This window comes from Festucalex cinctus, chromosome 4, assembly GCF_051991245.1.
Source record: "Festucalex cinctus isolate MCC-2025b chromosome 4, RoL_Fcin_1.0, whole genome shotgun sequence".
Classification (NCBI taxonomy): domain Eukaryota; kingdom Metazoa; phylum Chordata; class Actinopteri; order Syngnathiformes; family Syngnathidae; genus Festucalex; species Festucalex cinctus.
Window position 1 is genome coordinate 17,695,041 of NC_135414.1, and position 20,690 is coordinate 17,715,730.

The 20,690-nt window shown below is 38.8% G+C and overlaps 1 protein-coding gene across 2 annotated transcripts in view; it reads right to left on the reverse strand.

Moving 5' to 3' along the window:
- The window catches only part of LOC144017634 (protein kinase C-binding protein NELL1-like), a 144,770-nt gene that overhangs the window by 6,381 nt on the left and 117,699 nt on the right, over positions 1–20,690 (reverse strand). For both annotated transcript variants that reach the window (XM_077519407.1, XM_077519408.1), the window contains 3 exons: positions 14,785–14,880; positions 9,058–9,198; positions 3,163–3,356 (listed from right to left, as the gene is read on the reverse strand). In XM_077519407.1, the coding sequence (XP_077375533.1) occupies positions 3,163–3,356; positions 9,058–9,198; positions 14,785–14,880 (431 nt within the window). The remainder of the gene's footprint in view (positions 1–3,162; positions 3,357–9,057; positions 9,199–14,784; positions 14,881–20,690) is intronic.

The following is a 20,690-nucleotide window of genomic DNA, read 5'->3' on the forward strand; positions in this document are numbered from 1 at the left end:
CAAAATAAACATAAAAATAATGAAGATGAATATGTGTATTTAAAGAAACCACATAGCTTAGCCTTTAGAATGCTGGAAAAAGGCAGTTACAGTATAAACCTATCGTATGGTGTTCCACAGGGTTCAATTCTAGGGCCCCTGCTGTTTGCATTTTATTCAGTGCCCCTGGGTTCCATCTTAAAAACAAAACAAAACAAAAACATATGGTATTTTATTTTACTGCAATGCAGATGAGAGTCCGCTGAACAAAAAGTACACTTTCTCCTTGAGGCCACTTTTGTTCTGTCTGGAGGAATTCAAGAACTGCATGGCACTCATTTTCTTGAATTTCAATGAAAAGAAAAAAGTTTTGGTGTTTGGTCCCAGTGAGTGGTCCCAATATACAGTGGTTTGGCATGAGTTTCTGCTTTTTGCCTTTCAGACCTCATGCATGTATATTCGTTTGTAAGTAAATAGTTTATTGTGAATAAATTAAACTGACACTGACATCAACTAACTGAACACATACTGCAAGTCAGAGGTGGGTAAAACATTTTGTCAGAGGCATACATACACTCATCATGGGCATGAACGTTTGGGGCTTTAATTGTTGTTGTTGTTGTTGACTCAAAACTATGCAAACTGTCCTACAAATAAACCGTACATCGTGAGTAATAGCTGTGTTGAAAATAGAAATCCCTCTTCAGCTCCAGACAAACGAAAACGTTCTGAGGCAAAATTGCTTGCTATTTAGAACCAATAATTGTCTACCACAATGCTAAGGTCCCTCTGGCTATGCAGGTTTTATTTATTTATTTATTTATTTATTTATTTATTTGGTAATGTGAAGTTTTGTTTTTGCCCTAGCATACCAGCAAAGGTCCTATGCAACTCCTTTAATGGTGCTTTCTGTATGACCGTTTGCAGGCTCCCTGTATCAGCTTGCTTGCTTGCTTGCTTTCTCTTTCTTTCTTTCTTTCTCTCTTTCTTTCTTTCTTTCTGGATTTACCCGTCGCACCGTTTTATACGATCCGGCATATATACATGGCACATCATGTGCTTTGACTTTCAGAGCTGAGAGAATGTCTCATTTTGAAGCCTCAGTTTTTTAATTCATTCAAATTCGGCAGACTAATTAACAACACTCTTCTCCAAGGAGTATCAAATTTACTACAAGACAGTTTTATTTTCACTTTGCAGGAACTTAAATAAAGTTACCCCACTAGATGTACTGTATAGTTGTAATTTAATGTTTCCCCTTAGTAAGTGTTAGAATTGTTTGAGTATATTATGCATGCTATCTGCAAGTCGTTATTTTTTTTTCATGGGGCACTGTGGTAAGATGATAATTACAGTAAAAACATTTTGCGTCGGGTGGGGGTACACTACATTTCGCACTATGTTGCAGCGGGTCTCGGACCCCCTCACCCCGCGAATTGCGAGGGTTGACTATATTGACGGAATTTCTGGCCACTCTGTTCCTATATCTTCCACTCCACCTGCTAAAAACTTAATGGTTGGTTTTACACAGAACAGCGAGCGAGCACTGTCTGGCTCAGGGGCGGCAGGCTAGTGTGGATATAAAAATGTTACAAGAAAGGGCTGTTAGAAAATGTACGAGGGCCATAAAATCACTCTGCATACCATTAAAGGGTAACAGGGAGCCAATGTTTTATCTTTGCATATTGTCCTGCTTCAGTAACCATGAGGCCAATTCTTATGGCCTTGCTCTTTATATTTACGGTCTGGAGCCTGCTGGGGAATTACATCCAAATTGTGGCACGCTCGCCATGCCAGGAAGTCAACGCATGCGTTCCGGCACCATGTTGGGATTTCTCAGCAAATCCACATCAGTGCTGCCTGCTTACTTTTTAACAGCAGCCTTGCAATGAATATAATTACCGTGAATGACATGTTGTACATGAATTATTCATGGCATGTGTTCAATATAGCCTTTGTTGGTGGTGAAGCTCGTGCTGTGGGTTATTTGATTTGGTCATTCTGGTGTTGTATCTGTGAAATGTGTGCCAAAGGGGATGCGTGTAGGACTGACTCTTTATCTTTGGATTGTGTTGGCACACATGAAAGCACAAGGATTGTCTTGCATCATCGTCGACCGTACAATGTAAAAACAAGCCCGACAACCGCTGCACATGGCCGTGCACAGTCAGCCATTAAAAGCACATTTACAAATTGACAGCAAGATTATATGGCAGATGCAATTCCATGTATTAAGTTGTATCTTGAGTTTCTAAACTTTTCGCCCTTTCTGAACTCAACTGGAATATGACTAGTGTTGTTCCGATACCGATACTGGTATCATCAGAGGTGCCGATACTGCATTAGAACAGTGGTATTGGTATCGGTGAGTACTCACAAGTAACATGCCGATACCATTAATTCCAACACTAATATATGATTTTGGATGCAACATCTTCTGTCTTGTCGTGCACGACATTTACTGATATGTGACATGTTCACTACATGTTGATCTAAGATATCCTATTGGCCCTTGAATGCTCTGAACCAATGGCAGGACAGCTTTTTCATGTTGAGGGAAAAAAACCCGTCGGTATCGGTATCGGTATGGTATCGACCGATACTGCAAAGCTGGGTATCGGAATCGGTATCGGGGGCCAAAAAAACGATATTGGAACAACACTAAATATGACGGTGACTACATTAGCTAACAGTTTATTTCTACATGACAAAAGCGATCATTTCAACTCGCTAATTTAGAATTGTAAAATGTAATAATTTTAGATTTCAAGCCAATTGAATCAACACTCTCAGCTGTTAATTATGCACATCCTTTTGACGCTCACATTTCCACAGACAACTCTGACAATAGAGTCTATTGTAATAGGATACGGGGCTGGGTCACCCCAATATGTGGGGGGATATCATCATTTGGCTGATCATATAATTTCACAGTAGTAGTAAAAAAAAAAAAAAACTATAATATGTAAAGATACAATTAGTTGGTTAGCTGATTTTGGTGTGTTCAATAAATTAAAAGTTGAAGTTGAAGTTATCTAGCCCTCGGAGGCAAAATATCGACACCCCTTTAATTATCACCATCAGCCATTTAAGTGGTAGTATGAGCCATTCGATAAAACTGAGTGAGGAATTTGCCACATTTACAGTAATGAAAACCTACGTAGCACTTGGGATGTCACGTACCTTGCAGGAACAAATCGTGCAGATGTCATAGCTGGGTTTCCAGTCTTCTCTGTTCCTTCTGATGCCCTCTTCCTGTGGGCAGTCCCCAGTGCAGCCTGGGCCTGATGTGCATACGCAGTCGTAGCTTCCTGGCAGATTCACGCACACGCTGTTATTCCAGCAGGTGTGCTTCTGCAGACTGCACTCGTCGATGTCTAGGTGGCAGACACAAAGCAAGTCACAGAAGGCGAAAGCATAGATTTTGGTGTACAAAAAAACGGGGAAAAAAAAAGGTACAAGTCGATGGTTACAACTGATTGTGGATATGCTGCCAGTCTGTTATAATAAGGCACAAAAAAAAACACAAAAAAAACAGGTGGGACACATCATACCCTGCTAATGAGTCAATAGGAACCATGGCATGTATCAAAACCAACTATATATTTGTTTCCAACTTTGTGTTGTTCCAATTACATTGTTGCTGTCTCACGGAAAGGAATATTCTCTGTCGACCAATCAATGGGGGGAAATCGACCTCTATTCTACCAAGATAGTTTGTGTCTGAAAAGTGTTACAGTGCAGCTTGTTTATTATTATATTCCAACATTTGACTATTAAAATCCATGTAGACTTTTTGGCTTATTGGTGAGTAAGCTATCACAACAACACTTAGTTCAGTGCAGATTGTTGCACGTGTATTAGCGCCCAAAATGATTTGCGTGTCTGGATTTGCCCTTAGGAATGTCACGTGAAGACAATGAAACAAGAACTTGTTAAACGTGTTGGTGGAAGTGGAAGCAACTGTATGCAAAATATGATGTGAAAACAGTGACTCACTTGATTAAAATAACAAAATATATTTTCATCACTACACTACACCAACTATGATAATAAACAGACATTACATGCGCTCTAAAATGAGAATTGTTGAACCAACTTAAAATAAATTGAATTGTTGACCAACTTAAAGGTGTATTCAAGGATCTTCTCAAAAAGTAGAAGCCAAACATCCGTTTGTCACTTTTTAAAAAATGCGCATGGCAGACATCCTATCAGCTCTCCTGCTCGTCCGCGGGGGTGGGGCCGGGGGTGGGTGCGCATGCACAGCTAAGAACGAGCATGCACGAGGTCGTTACGGCAGATTTATTGACGGGATCGAGAACCAATTGTTCAGATGATCCACTCGGAAGACGGAGAGGCAAAAGATCCTTGAATACACCTTTAATTTAATTTTATTTTATTTTTTAAATCGCTTCAGTTAAATTAATCCAAAGTGAATATAATAAATTCAATTAGTCATGAGTTCATTAAATTTAATATAGTCATTATTGTAAATTAATCCAAAGTTAGTCCAAAAATTAAGTTAATGCAAAATGAATATGGTATGTTTAACGAACTCATTATTAATTAAACTTAATATATTTACTTTGGATGAACTTAATTCAATCGTGTGTTACCAATGGAAGTGATTTTTTTTAAGTTGGTCAGCAATTCAATTTGTAATCTTAAACTGGTTCAACAATTTTCTTTTTAGAGTGTGATATTGAACATTAAACATGTACGTCTGTGACTGTTATGATCATGTTTTGCACTATATCGGCATGTCGTTATAATTCCGGAGCATCCAGGTGCCTGTCGAGGCTCATCTGTAATGTTACCCATTTTCATTTTCTTTTGCCAAACCAAATGTGACATCCCGGCAAAATGCTGGGGTTAGCTCCATCTGCCATCTTTCCACTTTTTTTTTTTTTTTATTCCTCGTTAATTGCCACACTGATGTCAGCCTCTCAAAGCAACCGCATGCTAAAGAATAATAAAACAAACAAAAACCAGAATGAGAGGCGACTTGGCCTGAGTTATTCATATTCAGGATACAGTTGCATTTGGCAGGCAAGCTGACATGACGCTCGGCTCGTGTTGTAGCCATGACAATACACTGCGCCACTGGCTGAGCACATGCCGTAATTGTTGGCAGAAAAAAAAAATGAGCCAGAGCACAACAGCTCAGCGGCGGACGTATTGTTCCTCCCACAGACTATTTGCATACACTACATAAAATCCCCATTAGTTGGTAGGACATGCACCTCTGCTGCTGAAGGATTAATGCTCATCATGCTACATTCGCCACATTCCACCAGAAGCCGCTGCTCGCGGATGACACACATTCAAGACCGCAACACAAAAGTCATTAGGAGAACGCAGCTGAGCACAGCCCGCCCAAATGGAAAAGTCAGAAACGGCTGCATGGAATACATATTGCATGTGCACTCAATACAAATCCCTCTGAGTGTGAGAGTACTTGCACCCTCCAAAAGCAGTGTAGCAGTATTTGCAAATCTACTGCGCTATAGGTAGGTAGGTAGGTATGGAAAGGTCAGGTCAATTACAGTCGACGGGAACGGACGGGATCGCCACACGTTGCTATGCATGGAGACTTTTTACAATGCATGAGCCTCATCTGCATTTCTGCCCAAAGCTTTCAGCAGAATGTATGTATTTGCAAATGCAACCCATGTAGCGCTCAGTCAAAGCAATATTGCAAAAGAAATGCAGATTGCAGCTGCTGCCATCGCCAATGCCTGAATAACAAAGCACAACACAATTCCATTCAACATCCCGCAATGCTTTCGAATGAACTGAGTGCAAATGCAAGTATATCTTTTCTTCAGTCTTCTCAGCTGTGGTCAATGGGGGGAAGCAACAGATTTTTTTTTTTTTCCCCCCCGAAAATGGAGTTCATTACTGCATGTAGGCCGTTTTGCCGTTGCGGAGCTTAATACATTTACGAGGCCGGGGTCAACAACCTTTACTGTCAAAGAGGCATTTTAGGCCAAATAAATAACAAAAACACAAAACTAAACAAATCTGTCTGGAGCCACAAAACCCTTGAACATTTTGATGAACAAAATAGGATGGACATATGGTAATTTTTTGCCTTTTTTTTTTTTTTTTATTTTATGGCTATTTTTTTTTTAAACGTTTTTTTCCCTGCTTTTTGCTATAAATTTTCCGACATTTTGGGGAATTTTGTCGACCTTTTATGGTCATTTTTGGTATTTCTTCTTTTGTTTTTTTGATGTTTTATAGCTACTTTTTGAACTACTTTTCTTCATCGCTTATTCCTCACAAGGGTCGCAGGGGGTGTTGGAGCCTATCTTAGCTGGCTTTGGGCAGTAGGCGGGGTACACCCTGGACAGGGCACCTTTTTGAACATTTTAATTATTAATTTTCTGACTTTTTTTTTTATTTTTTTGCAATTCCAAATACATTTTTTTGGGGGTAATTTTCTGCCTTTCTTCTTTTGTTTTTCAACATGTGATACTTTTTGAGCGTCGTCTGTTCTGCCTTTTTTAAAATACATTTTCTGACTTTTTTTTGTCAATTTTGTGTACATTGTATGGTTATTTTCTGCTCTTTTTGAATCTTTTTGGCCATTTTATGGTAACTTTTTTTTTGGACATTTTTAGTTATTTTTTTAAAATTTCATCTATCTTTCGTCTCTTTTGCTGAGGTTAAATCATTATTATGTCACTGTCAGCTGTTTAAAAGGGAAATGTCTGCTGGTCTTGGTGCACATTTTTAGATAGTGCCTACCAGAGCAGGAAGTGTGTTGGCAGATGTCAGAGGTGTGATGGAGGTTGGTGCCAGTGGGGATGATTGGGTGCGGAGTGTGAAAGTGTCCTTTTGAAATCCGCAGTGGAACAGATTTAGGTCAACAGTCAGGCCGTTGGTGTCGTTGTGGTCTAGTGTAGCTGGTGATGTTTGCAGGAAACTGTCTTTTCAATTCATCTACATATTTTTTCTCGGCAAAAAATGAAGCATTTGCAGGGGAAAGTTCAATTGGCGTAAGAGTTGCCACTGTCCGTATGTTTCAAGCTACTGCGACACAATCTGACGGAAAATGTAAGTCCTTTGGTAAACGTGTGATAGTTTTTTCAAGGTTTTTTGGGGGAAGGTCTGTTTTGTGTTCCTCTTTAATGTTTGAGTTTGTCACATGCTTTCTACTGCAGTGGGGCAAACACCAAACAACTTAAGACAATTGGGCAGATCTAATAATTGCATTCATCTTATACTTCAGTACTTTCCAATTACAGGCAACTCAATAATTATGATTTAATTCGTATATTTTGTTTTATGTTCACTGACCCAACATATATGGTGGTTGTGTATCTGTATATCAAAGATGGCCGATCGTCCTTCCAACTGCCAGAATGGAAACCCAATCGAGTTTCATTGATTGTTGCTTGCTGCAAAGGCATTGATTTATGAAAGTATTGAATTCTATAAAATGCAGAATTGCAGTCAACTGTGGCCTCACACCAAGTAGGTTTTGTTTGAATTTTAACTCTGTACACAAGTAATGAGATACATACTGTATATGTATGTAATTATAATTAAAAAATAAAACAAAAAAGTAACTGAATTTGGCAACGGTTATAGAAAAGAAACTCCACACCAGTGCATATGGTTGCCATATGTCAGCATTGTGATTGACTGCTGATTGCTCAAGGGTGTACGTTATTTCCAATATACTGTACATACTGTACACAGACTTTAGTGCTGAACTTTGCTCTTCTTTTAACGAAGAAATATTGCGCTGTGCTGATAAAATGGCTTCTATGGAAGAATAATCATGTCTTTGGGGACCCCCATTGTTTACAAAATTGTAATCTCCCGCTTTTTTTGCACAGTGTACATTTATACAACCCAGTATTAACTGTATTTTTTTTTGCATCTTTGAGAAGTATCATGTACAGACCATAACATTGTCAAAAATGATGTTTCAGAATCACTAAGCATAAAATGAGCTCGCGACGCACACATATTACAGAGTTGTGTTCCACCGTTACTGTTGTGACTGCAATATTTACAGAACCCCAGAAACACTTGAGCACCTTTCAAAGAGGAGATTTTTCATCCATCCATGCATCCATCCATCCATCCATCCATCCATCCATCCATCCATCCATCCATCCATCCATCCATCCTCTGAACCGCTTGCTGCTCACAAGGGTCATAGGAGGTGGGGGTGCGGGGGGTGCTGGAGCCTATTACAACTGGCTATGTAGTGTTGTTAAAATCCAGATACAAAAGTTGTTTTGTACCTGAAGACATACGCATAAAAATGTTCATGTTTTTGTCTGTTTTCAGTTCAAAGCTATCATGTCCTGAAACTTCAACTTTGATCCTCGGAGAATGGCATCCACAATCATTACAATTTAAAGCGTTAGAAAATACATTTTCATTAATATTTTGCTTTCACTTTCAATTTAAGCCCAGCAAATATAATATTGTATTAGTTATTTGTGCAACTTTAAAAGAAAAAAGGGCTTCACATATTTCACCAAGATTTATCAGTTTGAGGAACACATGCAAAAAAAAAAAAAAAGTCTCTTGAGGTGCTAGCGTTTTAAAAATATTTTTCAATGCTGTTGCCGTGGCGATTCACTGTTTGCCATGAAAAACTACGCTGACTTTGATGGCCTAAAACATGTGAAAACTCATGAAATTTTGAACACACATCAGGCCTGGCAATTAAAAAAAAAAAAAGAAAACACATAAATAAAACACAAAATATTTTTGCTCCATTTTCTAAAAAGTCTAATTCCAATTTGCCAGTGGACTGGTCTGCGAGGGCCCTTCATAGCTGCTCGCAGCTCTAGTTCTTGTTATTCCTTTTGTCAGTTGCAACCACAAAATTGGAAGCAAGACAAACTAATTTTAAATGCAGCTCACAGCCACACACGCCTCCTATCAAGTAGAATGTGCGAAAGGATCACACACAAAAGTGACAATGAGGAAGGAAGGGAGTAAAAGTATGCAGAATTCTAATCAGATCATGAAAGATATAACGCCACCTGCAGGGGTTGCTTAGCTGTTATTTTTGAAGTGTTTTGAACTTGGGTGTATACTCACCAATGCACGAGCTGCCATCAAGCAGATAGGAGCCATTGTCATGGAAACCAGTTCTGCATTCACAGTGGTACCAGCCAGGGAGGTTGACACAGCGGGAATGGTTGTGACACTCAATCAGGCCCTCTGCACACTCGTTGATATCTGAGTAACACACACGCACACACACACTTGATTATGAACATGAAACATCTGTGCTGCTTGGTTGTCTTGCCTGCTCGCAAGAGCGGAGGCTAATCCCATCAAAGTGGCAAATACTGTCACAAGAGTGGCGCCGGGCCAGCGGCGGCCCACATTAGATGCCACCCATCTCTCCGCCGCGTTCCCATAACAGCAGGGATGAAAGCGTCCACTTTTTTACTCGCCTTGCTTTGTTTCTCTCAAGTGGAGTAAATACTCATGCCCAGCCCAGAGGCGCCAGGTCTTAGCGCCTTCTCGGGAGAGTAAATCGCTCTCATCCATTATGTATCATGCGAATGCTACTGCTCATCTGCAGTTTCTTTCCCTTCTGGCTATAAAACACGACCTGCTCGCACACCTGGATGGTAAAACCGCGACCTCCGGTCACACTTTCAATCGCCGATACGCGCAAACAAGCCAAAAGGACGAGGAAGTCCTCATTAACTTCTGTACTTGTGAGGGCTGAAATCCAAGCGTGAAAAGTGGAGTTTAAGGTCACACTGGTCAGTGATCCACTCGGACAGTAAAATCTAGTGAGTACCTCACACCCGTGTATAATACGCACTCCCCCTCAATCAACCCCTAAAAAGCTGTTGTTTTTTTTTCTCTATACTTGAGTATAATACAGTCCCTTTTTTGGCTGGTATTCTTTACTATCAGAGTGAATAATGAGTACAAATTCAAAAAAATCCTAAAAAAGTATATTACATCCAGGTTAAAAACGATACTCTTTTCCCATACCTATGGTTAAGGTCTTTCAAAGTATTTTTAAAATCATGTTTTTGAAAATCTTGTTCTTGCACTACACTGTCTTTTCGTAATTTTAGTGAGCTATTTTTTTTTCTTTACTCTGGTTTTAAATCTCTTTAATTCTGTTTGTAACTATATGTTGGACTTTTCATTATAGTATGCAAAGCATAATGAATTATGTTGTGTATGAAATGTGCTATAAATCATCCATCCATCCATCCATCCATCTTCCAAATACCTTTCCACGACTCCTAATAAACACATTAAAATACAAACAACTATCCCTTAATAATTCACTACTTAATCTGGAAGTATTAATTCTAGGTGTGTCTGGCGATTAAAAATTATAATCATAATTAATCACCTCTTCAGTATTTAACTTACAATTAATTGCAAATTTTACAATGGTTCTAAATGTACAATTAAATATTTTTTTTTCTAAAGTTGTCATACTCTTGTTAACATAAAAGTGGAAAAAATGTTAAAGTAATAGAAATATGGCTGCATCTTCAGTAATTTGATAATAAATCAGAAAATTGAGTTGAAATTAAAAAGATGTACTGTACTGTAAAAACACAAAAGTGTGTGATACTGATTTAAGGTTATTTTTCTGCCACTCGATGGCATAACTGCATTTGTAAGATGGTGACGGCTCAGGGCATTTTTCTTTCCATATTAAGAGCTATCTAATCTTTAACATGACGTAACCTGTGAAATTCTGCACATTTTTAAAATTGTAAAATACAACTTGACTCCAGTCTCCACAGATATATGCATTATTTTTACATTGATTACGTTGCGACAGTATAATTCCCATTACAGGCTTTCCAATTAAAGGGCTGTTATTAATCGTGCATTAAAAAAACAAATAGTGGTGTTAAAGCAACATTAAATTTACTCAAAATTAACGCACCAATTTTGACACCCCTATTTAATACACATTCAAATTAACAATATGTCCATTATTTTTTGGGGGGAGCAGTTTTGTACACATTAATGCATTGTAATGTAACATGAGGATGGCGCTCAGCTGTATTACTGCATCTCATTGAATGTTGCAGGTGGATCCAAGTGAAATCAGTTTCCAATCAGTGGTCAAAATGAGTGTGGAGTTGTCTCAATTTGTGCCCTGGGATTGATTGTTGATCAGTCTAAGGTGAAGTCTGCCTCTTTTGCCCCCCAGTCAGCTGGGAGAGCTTCCAGCTCAACGCGACAATGGGCAGGACTTACAGTATTGGAAATCAATACATGCATGGATGGAGGGTTACTGAAACTATAGGAAGAAGATGCTAGAAGTTTGTGTTCACAGCTAGATAATACATTTGTCAGCATGCTCAGGGAAAAAAGAAAAACTAAACAGAAACATCTGTTTTCTACGCATACCATGTTAATGTGCGTACACAAACCCCAAACACAGATAGATTTAGTTTTATTTTGACGACAAACAAATTAAATCAATGTGTACTCTGATACATTACAAATTGTAAAGATCTCATGATGCCTAGTGGTAACTCCTTGACTGCATGACCCCAAAAAGTCTAAGGCCGAGCATTTAAGCGGATAACATGTTGAGTATGTAAATACAGATGAAATGTAAAATAGAGACTATTCAATTTTGATATAAATCAAACAAATGTTTGTCCAACAAGAAAAGCAGTGAGCACAAATCCTGAGGAGGAACTAAGGACTGGATTTGTTTCTCGCATCAAAGAACGTTGCTAGCAATCAAGCTACAATACTTGGGTAAAAATTTCACTTAGCATCAGCCTCAGGACTCTGACTCACCCAATTGTTTTTCCATGAAAGAAAAAAGTGACTCAGATGACAAATTGTACATTATGCCACATGTATAAATACGTGCACCATAATTTTATTTCTTAAAGTGCTGTGGGAGATCAGATGTCGAACTTTAGAGTCTGACAGCTCCCTGGTCTTTTCGCAATAACCATCAATTCACTCCAATTCCTTTTGCCTGCTTTTACAGCTCTGATTTACGACTGTGTGATTGATCTTGATGACAGTTCAATACGCAGAACACCTCAGACTTTTATTTCTGTGAAATGTTAAAAAGGAATGTAATTGATTTAATGGCATTGGAGGAGACATATTTGGAAAATTGGGAAGGGGGGGGGGGGGGGGGGGGTTGGGGTTATGCTATCCCTACCCCGCAAGGTAACTACGCCCATGACCATGTTTAAAGGAATCACTGAAAATCATTTGCTGTCCAAGTAGGCTACGGTGTAAGAATGTTTATGCCTCTCTGAACAACAGTCACAGACTTTATAAAAAGACACTTGGGTCAAGCTGTTTGCCAACCTCAACTTTTGTTTGCACTGTTGGCCTTACACAGTGCAGTAATATGTGTCAGATGCCTGGGGGGGGCTGCCCACTATTGCTCCCCCAGGCCAGAGATGAATCAGTAGAATCCCTCTCCGTGGCTGAAGGCAACTTGTACTTTCACAAATAAACACTTGAGTGTGATTTTATGAAATTGTGTTAATGCCCGAGAAACGTTATTGAGAACATTTGCCAACCTAACACATCCTCACTGAACAATTAATTCATTACGGTAAGTCTAATGAGGGCCTGAAAATTCTGCATCTAAGTCAGGAATAAACCCCTTAAATTAAAGCTGAACATCATAACTTCAATGTTTTGTTTTCTAAAAATGCATAAACATATTTGATGTACCTGTGAAGGAAAAGCAAAGCAACATCCACTTCACAGTGAGCTGCAAGGCAGCAGTTGTCGCCAGCCTTCCAAATAATAACAATAATCCTGCCGTACTTGCAAATATTGCTCTTCGTCGTTTATGAGAAGAGACTCAGACAAAAATGGTTTTCACCTCCAATACAGGGCTTTTGCTTTGCTATCTTGTGAGAAAAAAAAAACCTGTCATTTATTTTCTCTTCTCCGTATTTCATCCCTTTTTTTTGGACAATGCACATTGCAGTTTTTTTCTGCCCTTTAGATGTTGAAACAAGGCTAGATGTGTACGGTCTGGCTACTTATATAAAGCAGATCCAACGTATTACTGGAAATATAGTAAATACAGTTCCGCTCAAACAACTTGCACATTGTCACTGTCAGGTGGAAATGTGCAAACCCTGTTTGTCCAAATATGGTCAATGTCACAATTTTTGTTGTTGTTTACCCAATGCATTTTTTTTGTTGGTGTGTTGCAAAACTGTGGCTCTTCCTGACAACTTTCTGTATGTGGATTAATGCAGCTAGCTCACTTAGCACTACACACACTCAATCCATCTTTGTCTCGGTCAGAGGATGGAAAAGAATTAGCTTCACATTTATCTCCGTTTTCCACCATTAGAAACCGCTTAGTTCCTTCTGCAGGGCATCATTTCCGCTCCCCCATCAGCAGGGGTTTCCCAAAGGGAGGGGGTGTGCGAAGACTTGATGACAGTTTAAACTGTGAAGGGCTCTAATTTTTTACTTTAGCTGGGATTTAATCCACGTACGGTAGTTAAAAATAATCACTGAGCTCTCAGGAGACTCCCTTAGCTCTGGCAGTTTTACATTTCTGCCCAAGTCTTACTAACCTACTACTGTAAAACACCATTAGGGAAATATCACATGGATTTGCAGCACTGTGAACTTGGACAGATCTGAAGTTTGCTGCTCATAAAAAGTCAGATATTTCTTCTTGTTAGCATTGCTACAAAGAAGAAGAAATTGATATGTTATGGCAGTTTGTAGTAGTTGTTCAGTGTACTGCATGTGCATGAGATCATTTAAATATGTGACAACTGCAGAAAGAGGAGCTCAGGGTTTATTTTCTATGCCTTTGCTTCAAAGGAGTCCTGCCCAAATCCAAAACTATAGGAACATTACCTTAGCCATTTTCACATGGGGAATCTCACATTGTGCATTAATTGTACAACAGAAATTCTATTCTCATAATTTATTCCTCATTGGGCCATCTAGATCTGAGCTAATTGCCCTGTCAAATATTCAAAGTATACCAAAGATTTTTCTGATAATGCCTTGCGTTTCATATAATGGATGATTTGCATAATTTGGCTGCACCGTACATACCCTGGCACACGTGAACAAAGAGATCCAATGCACAAATGTCAGCAGCACTTCAAGTCTAAGTGGTGTCTTGTGAAGAAAGCGATGTGAAGTGCAATGTTCTTTTTGTGAAATGTGTAATTAGAACGGATAACATGGTGAGAATTTCTGCAAAGCAGGATGTGAGAGTGAGCACACGCACAGGTGCCGTGTTGAACTTTCAGCGACCAGTAGGAGAGACTTTGAGAGATGTCATTTCAAAATTAATGCACCTGCTGCTTATTCACACCTGAGACCTTGTAACACTAAAAAGTCACATGACAGATTTTATTTTATTTTTTATTTTTTTTTGTGGGAGTGCGGGGGTCACTACATGTGATTAATCTGGACATTTTTCACTTTGGGGTATTCTCACGTTTGTTGCCATGGGTTTAGGTATTAACGGCTGTATTTGAGTTATGTAGAGGGAACTATAAATTTTCACTTGGGGGTTCATTCACTTTTGTTGCTGGGGTTTAGGTATTAATGGCTGTGTTTTGTGTTATTTTTGAGGGACAAATACATTTTCATTTAGGGGTGTACTCACTTTTGTTGCCAGGGGTTTAGGTGTGTTTTAAGTTATTTTAAGGGAACGATACATTTACACCATTATATAAGTTGTAGTGTCATTTCTTCAGTGCTGTCGCTATGAAAAGATAGAATTACGTATCTCCAGGAATGTGAGGGGTGCACTCATTTTTGTGAGATATTTTGTGTCGTACTCCGTCTTACCTGTCTCACAATATCGTCCCGTGAATCCTGAAGGGCAAAGGCACATGTTGGGAGACACACATGTTCCGCCACTCCTGCACCCTTCCTCACAGAAAGCTGGAAAAAGAGAAAATAAGGAGAAGAAGAAAAAACTTGTTGAAGAGCTAACACTTCACACTTGCAGCTGTCTCGGATTTGACAATTTTTAGGCAACACAAAGTGCAAATGAAGTCATTTTCTTTCAAATCATTCACTCATATGCTATTTCTGATTTAAATTGTTTGAATAGAATACTGTATATATTATAATAATGAATATAATGATGTTTGTAGGTCATTTAAACAATTTCAAAGAATATTGAAAGGTCTTCATACGTCAAAACAGTCAAATGTGCAGTCAAGATTCGATTCTGACCTTGGATAAAACCTAATTGTTCAGCCTCCTGTCTGATTCATTTTAACACGGCGAGTTGGTGCAAATTGTTATTGATCAATCCCACATTCAGCCTGAAGCATTCATAATTTGGCATTTCCTAGTTCTATATTGCAATCATCTGAAAGGCGTGTGCATGATCTGTTTTTAGAGTGAAGATGGTGTGATGCCTCAATATAAGCAGCAAACAGAGATACAACAAAGCAGATGGTCTGTTTTTCGTTAGGACGTCTGCCACAAATATTCCCCCCCACACCCCACAAGATGGGGGAGATATGTCAGCGCATCTAACAAGTGTAATTTAGCCTCCACCAAAAGAGAAAAAAAAAGTATGGAAAATTGATTAAATGCATTCAAAACTTAAATAACAACATGAGTTCAAAGATGAGCCTTAGTGTCTCTTCAGCGTCTGTTATAAAAGAAAACACATTTACATGTTGACATCAAAGTTTAATAGCACTGACTGTATAATTTGACATCTATGATTTAAAAAGCCTCTCATTAAGAGCCTGATTGCGTCTGTACTAATAAAGCTCATACTGAAATATTAATTACACTTATATTGACTCAATCTATCTCCAGCTCTAATTATCATTTCACCACCATCAGCATTACGCTGCCTGTCTTTTCCAACTAATGACTTTCAAACATGGGGAGGGGAAACCACAATGACCATCGTAACACTCGTGATTTATTATTAAGTGTATCTATATGCAACTAATGAATTGGGCTGCAGTAAAATTAATGTTCAGGCTTCATTAAGTCTTGTGATTTTCCATGTGTATGCTATTTTGTCCATCTTGTGATGAAGTCTTAATTACAGCAATCTGTCTTCAGTCTGCGTCCTCATCTTTACCAGGGTATGGATATTCAGTATTACTGTTGTCAGCGGAATACGTGACAGACAGAGAAATGCGAAGAATTAACATTAAATGCCAATGGTGGCGCTCCCACACAAGCATACAATTTAATTGAAAAATTAGCTAACCACTAATATGTTGGGGGAAATATAAATAGAAGTTTGCATGTATAAACTGCTCTGTGTGTGCGAGCGTGTGTGTGTATGTGTTAATTTGCACTAAGCTTTAATGTATTTTCAGACAGTCTAGAGAGATTATGTCAAAAGTGTACCGGTACTTATCCATTTTAGTGTCATAACCATGCAAGCGTGGAGATGCTAATTGCTAAGCTAAAATGGATATGAAACTGTTAAAGTTAACTTTAACTTTAAAATTTTCACGTCAGTTTTAGCTTAGCAGTTAGCATAGTTTTAGCTTAGCAATTAGCATAGTTTACGTCTCATAATCCGTTTGTGAGAATGATACTTGGTCCAAAGTGCAGGTTATTTGGTACCATGTAGGCGATGATTACTGACTTAAGAGTGACTCCGGAATGTATTTTAGCCACATTAGCTATCCAGCTGACGCTAGTCGTAATGCTGCATTCAAGGATGGTCGGAAGTCGGATATATCCGAGTTGGTTTTTCCCAGTTCCGACCTGAAAGCGTTCGAGGAGAACGTAAACAACCAAAATGGCAGATAGTGATAAATTGTTTTTTATTTTGGTCCTCAAAATTCCTTTTGACCTCTAGAAAACTTACCTTTTTGCAATTTTGCTTCATTTATTGTTTTAATCTTACTTCATAAGCATTTCATACAGTTAAGTAGATGACCGTATAATTTCATGCAGGGAGATAGCCGCAATACTGTCACGTACGTTGCGTTACGTGGAGTTACGTTGAATATTTATGAATGAAGAAAATTTTATAAGTTTTATAGTCGAGTAAATTGTGTTTTGCCATTCATATTGTAGTCCGCCGGTGAAGTCGGGGTCCTTTTTTTCTTCCGACTTCGCAAGTGGAATTTCCGTGTTCAAGGGGGCGTTCCCGTACACACTTCCTGGTTTGAACTCGGAAAAGTCCGACTTCCGACCATCCTCGAATGCAGCATTAGCTAGCTGGTGTGGAGTAAGTGGCACAACAGCGGAAAGCAGCACTATAATATATGTATGTCTTTTCTATATATTTTTTAATATATATTTTAACACTATACAGTAGATTGGTCACTAATTAAAAAAACAAAACAAAAACATGTTCCCTCATCATGAGGCTCTAATCAACTGTCGTTCCTTTCATTTCCACCCCCCTATTTTTCCTCTAACACTTTCCTGAGCTCCACTTCCATTTGACATGATCAGGAAGCCTGATACGACGACAAATAATCTACTGCCTCCTTCATTGTCACTCCTGTGACCTCCAGTTAAACTATCTTGGCGCTTAAGTGAGCCTGTTGCTGACTCGTGACTTCTCAAGACATGCTTATACTCACAGATTTGCTATTTGAGTTTCCCATTATGGGCCTAGATTGCTTTCCAGTGGGTGGTGAGAAGGAAATCACTCCACTATGTGCCATAGCTAACAGCCCCGTTCACGGTCATTGGGCATCTAAGGATCCATCTCAGAATTAGTGCTGAAGTGACGATTGAAAGCCAATGGGTATTCCACCAATTGCGAGAAATATCAAAAGTGCATTTTAATTAGAACATGGAAAAGAACTCAGCCAATTATGGGCTTCCACGGCTGCACAGCTCAATGATGTGATGTGTTAATGCTTTGTTAGTCTGGTGATAATGACACTATTAAAGGTTCTTTTTTAAAGGGAGGACAGTACATATTTCCATTTCTTAGTATTGGTCATTAGAACGAAAGGGACATTTTGTAAATTCAAAAGACGCAAACTTTCTGGGATTAACATTTAAAGTGGAAGTCAAGTCCAAAATTTTCTTTGCATGTACCCCCACTAGTCTAAACATATTCTGATTACTATTGTTTTCAGCCAACTCGTTTGCCCAAAGTGCGTCATTCTTATTTCACAATTCAACGCAAAATTAACTCTTTGACTGCCAAAGAAATTAATAATGATTAGTAAAATTCCGATGAATGGAATGCGATCTTTCATTTAGTAGCCACACTGTATATGTAGTAAAGGCAAACAATATTCTTTTTGCCTTGAAAGATGAGTTAAAATGCTCAAAAGCGGCTGGCACTGTGGATTTTTTTGTTTTGTTCTTATAACGTGTGGCAGTCAAAGTTAATCAGAATAACATGTTTATACTGTTGCAAAAAGTTTTGACTTGCCTTTAAATATGTATGTATATATATATGGATACAATTTTAAATAGACAGAATCTGGTGCCATTTATTGAGCATCCTCATAATAGTCCCATGAGCATGAAGCAATGCCATATATCAGCACAGGACTTCCATGTCACTGTGAGCCATTGAGTTTACAATGAGTGAATAAATCAATACTTGTAAAGAAGCGCTTGGCTGCCAGTGGTTTGTACCGCCAGAGGGACAAACAGGCTGTGGAAAACAATGACCACTCTAGCTAAGGTCAGAGTCGGTGGAGATTGTATGGGTGGCTTGTAAACCTCACTGATGGCTTTGTTCGGGCGTAAAGCGCAGGTCAACTGCCTGCATCGGACCTGACGCTTGCTGTTTGTTTACAAAAGAGTTAACCACAAAAAACACTTGCAATCTTAAGGGGGGGGGGGTGCTTCTAATCATTGAGCAGGCAGCGCACAAGGTGCTCATCCTCACTGTGTTGTTTTTTTTTGTTTTTTTCTCCACCATCACACATAATGACTGGACTTACGTGACAATAAAAAAACTGTGTCTGGCGGTTGGCACAAATTAAAGATGCATTAAGAATGATTTTTACCATCATAAAGCATCTGCAGATCGGTTGTAAGGGCAGATGATCAATATCGCTGACATGCCAATTTATTACCTCTCTCTGATTTTAGAGTTTTTTTCTTCACTGTGAGGAAAAATGAGTCTTACCAAATTCATATGAACATCTGGAAATCAACAGTTTCTTCTCCCTTTTCCCTGGACTGCAATGTTTTATTTAATTAAATGGAAGCATGAATGTAAATATCTATAAATTAAAATTAATATAACAAAATATGTTTACATTTAATCAGCTTGCCCAAGCTGGGTTGAGGTCAAGAGTCTGATAAACACGACTCAGTGGGAGAGAGTGTTGTCATCTTGAAGGAAGGCGTTCGATTCGAGACTGTGGATGGATGTGCAAAATGGCTGCTTGATATCTACAGTACGTATTGACATTTACGTCAGCAAGCCTCCTCTTGCCACCGACAACAACACTATGACAACAATCAACTAATCGTAAATGTCAAAGCTTGTTGCTTAGTTGATAAAATCCACTACAGATGGTACGAAAGCTTGCCTCCATAAGCAGATGGGTGAAGTAGACAAAGATGTCAGAGAAGCCATTTGTTCATTTGCAATGGAAAACATAAACTAACAACACGTTTTTTTTCCCCTTGATGAAAGTCTGCAGTCTGGGATGGTTCCTTTTCTAAATTGTTTTTTAAATTAGTATTATTATTATTATTTTTTTTTTTATAAGAGCCAGCAAACTGGTTGTGTCCACAAACTGCATGCAGTATTGTTAAAAAATAGAAATAAATCATAAAAATGGATTTGTACAGATAAAGTTAGCAGACACTTTCTGGACAGAATTTGGTAAATATTTTGACAGGTTAATAAATAGCTTTGGAAATGATGAGGATATTTTTAATGGCTGCTGCAGCCTTTTATGGTTCTTTGATAACAACATAATAAAGGACCCATAAGACAATGAAACTAGGAAAAAATAGATTTCACAACTCCATCAAAAAAAACTGCATGCGACTAAACATTGACTGGGAAAGTATCCATTCCTATCACGTATGGACGATTTTATCTATTTTAATCTGTGGAAGAGTCACAGGGGCATGGAGCTATCAGAGGAGCACGAGGGAGGAACAGGGACGCCCTTGGCAGTCGGATGTGAGGAGCTTTCATAACTATATGCTGAGCAGGACCCGCGAATCCCCACGTCCAAATCCATTATTGAAACACACACACACACACCGAAGTAGCTGACGCCACTGTTTCCACCTAGCTCTGCTGTTTCACTGATAAGATGGCGTTTACTGCTGAGATGCATGATGTCGTGCTGGAATTACGCATGACACATGCTGCCAACTTCCCGAGGAGGGCCACAAAATCTGAGATGCATTTAGATCCCATGATGAGATTGTGATGACTTGTTTGTTTAGGTTACCTTACATTAGATTATGTGTGTTTTTATACCAGTGCTCAGCCAGTTGACGGATGTTCCAATGCACAGAAGCGTATCATGTCAGCTGAAATATGTCAGTAAAAAGGTAACCAAAGGAAAGGGAAAACTGTATTTGATCAGAATTGTGAACAGCTCTCATAAAAATCCCTATTCTCTGTCTTAGAGGAGGAAAAGGAGTCTGAATGACACTGGAGTGTCATCCAGGCATCCTGAAAAGACGGCACATGGTCAAGATAAAGGATGGATCAAGCACTGAGAGTGACAGACAATGATAGGTTGTTAAAAAAAAAAAAAAAAAGAGTTGACAGGTAAGAAATATTGTATTGAGAGAGGCTAAGGATA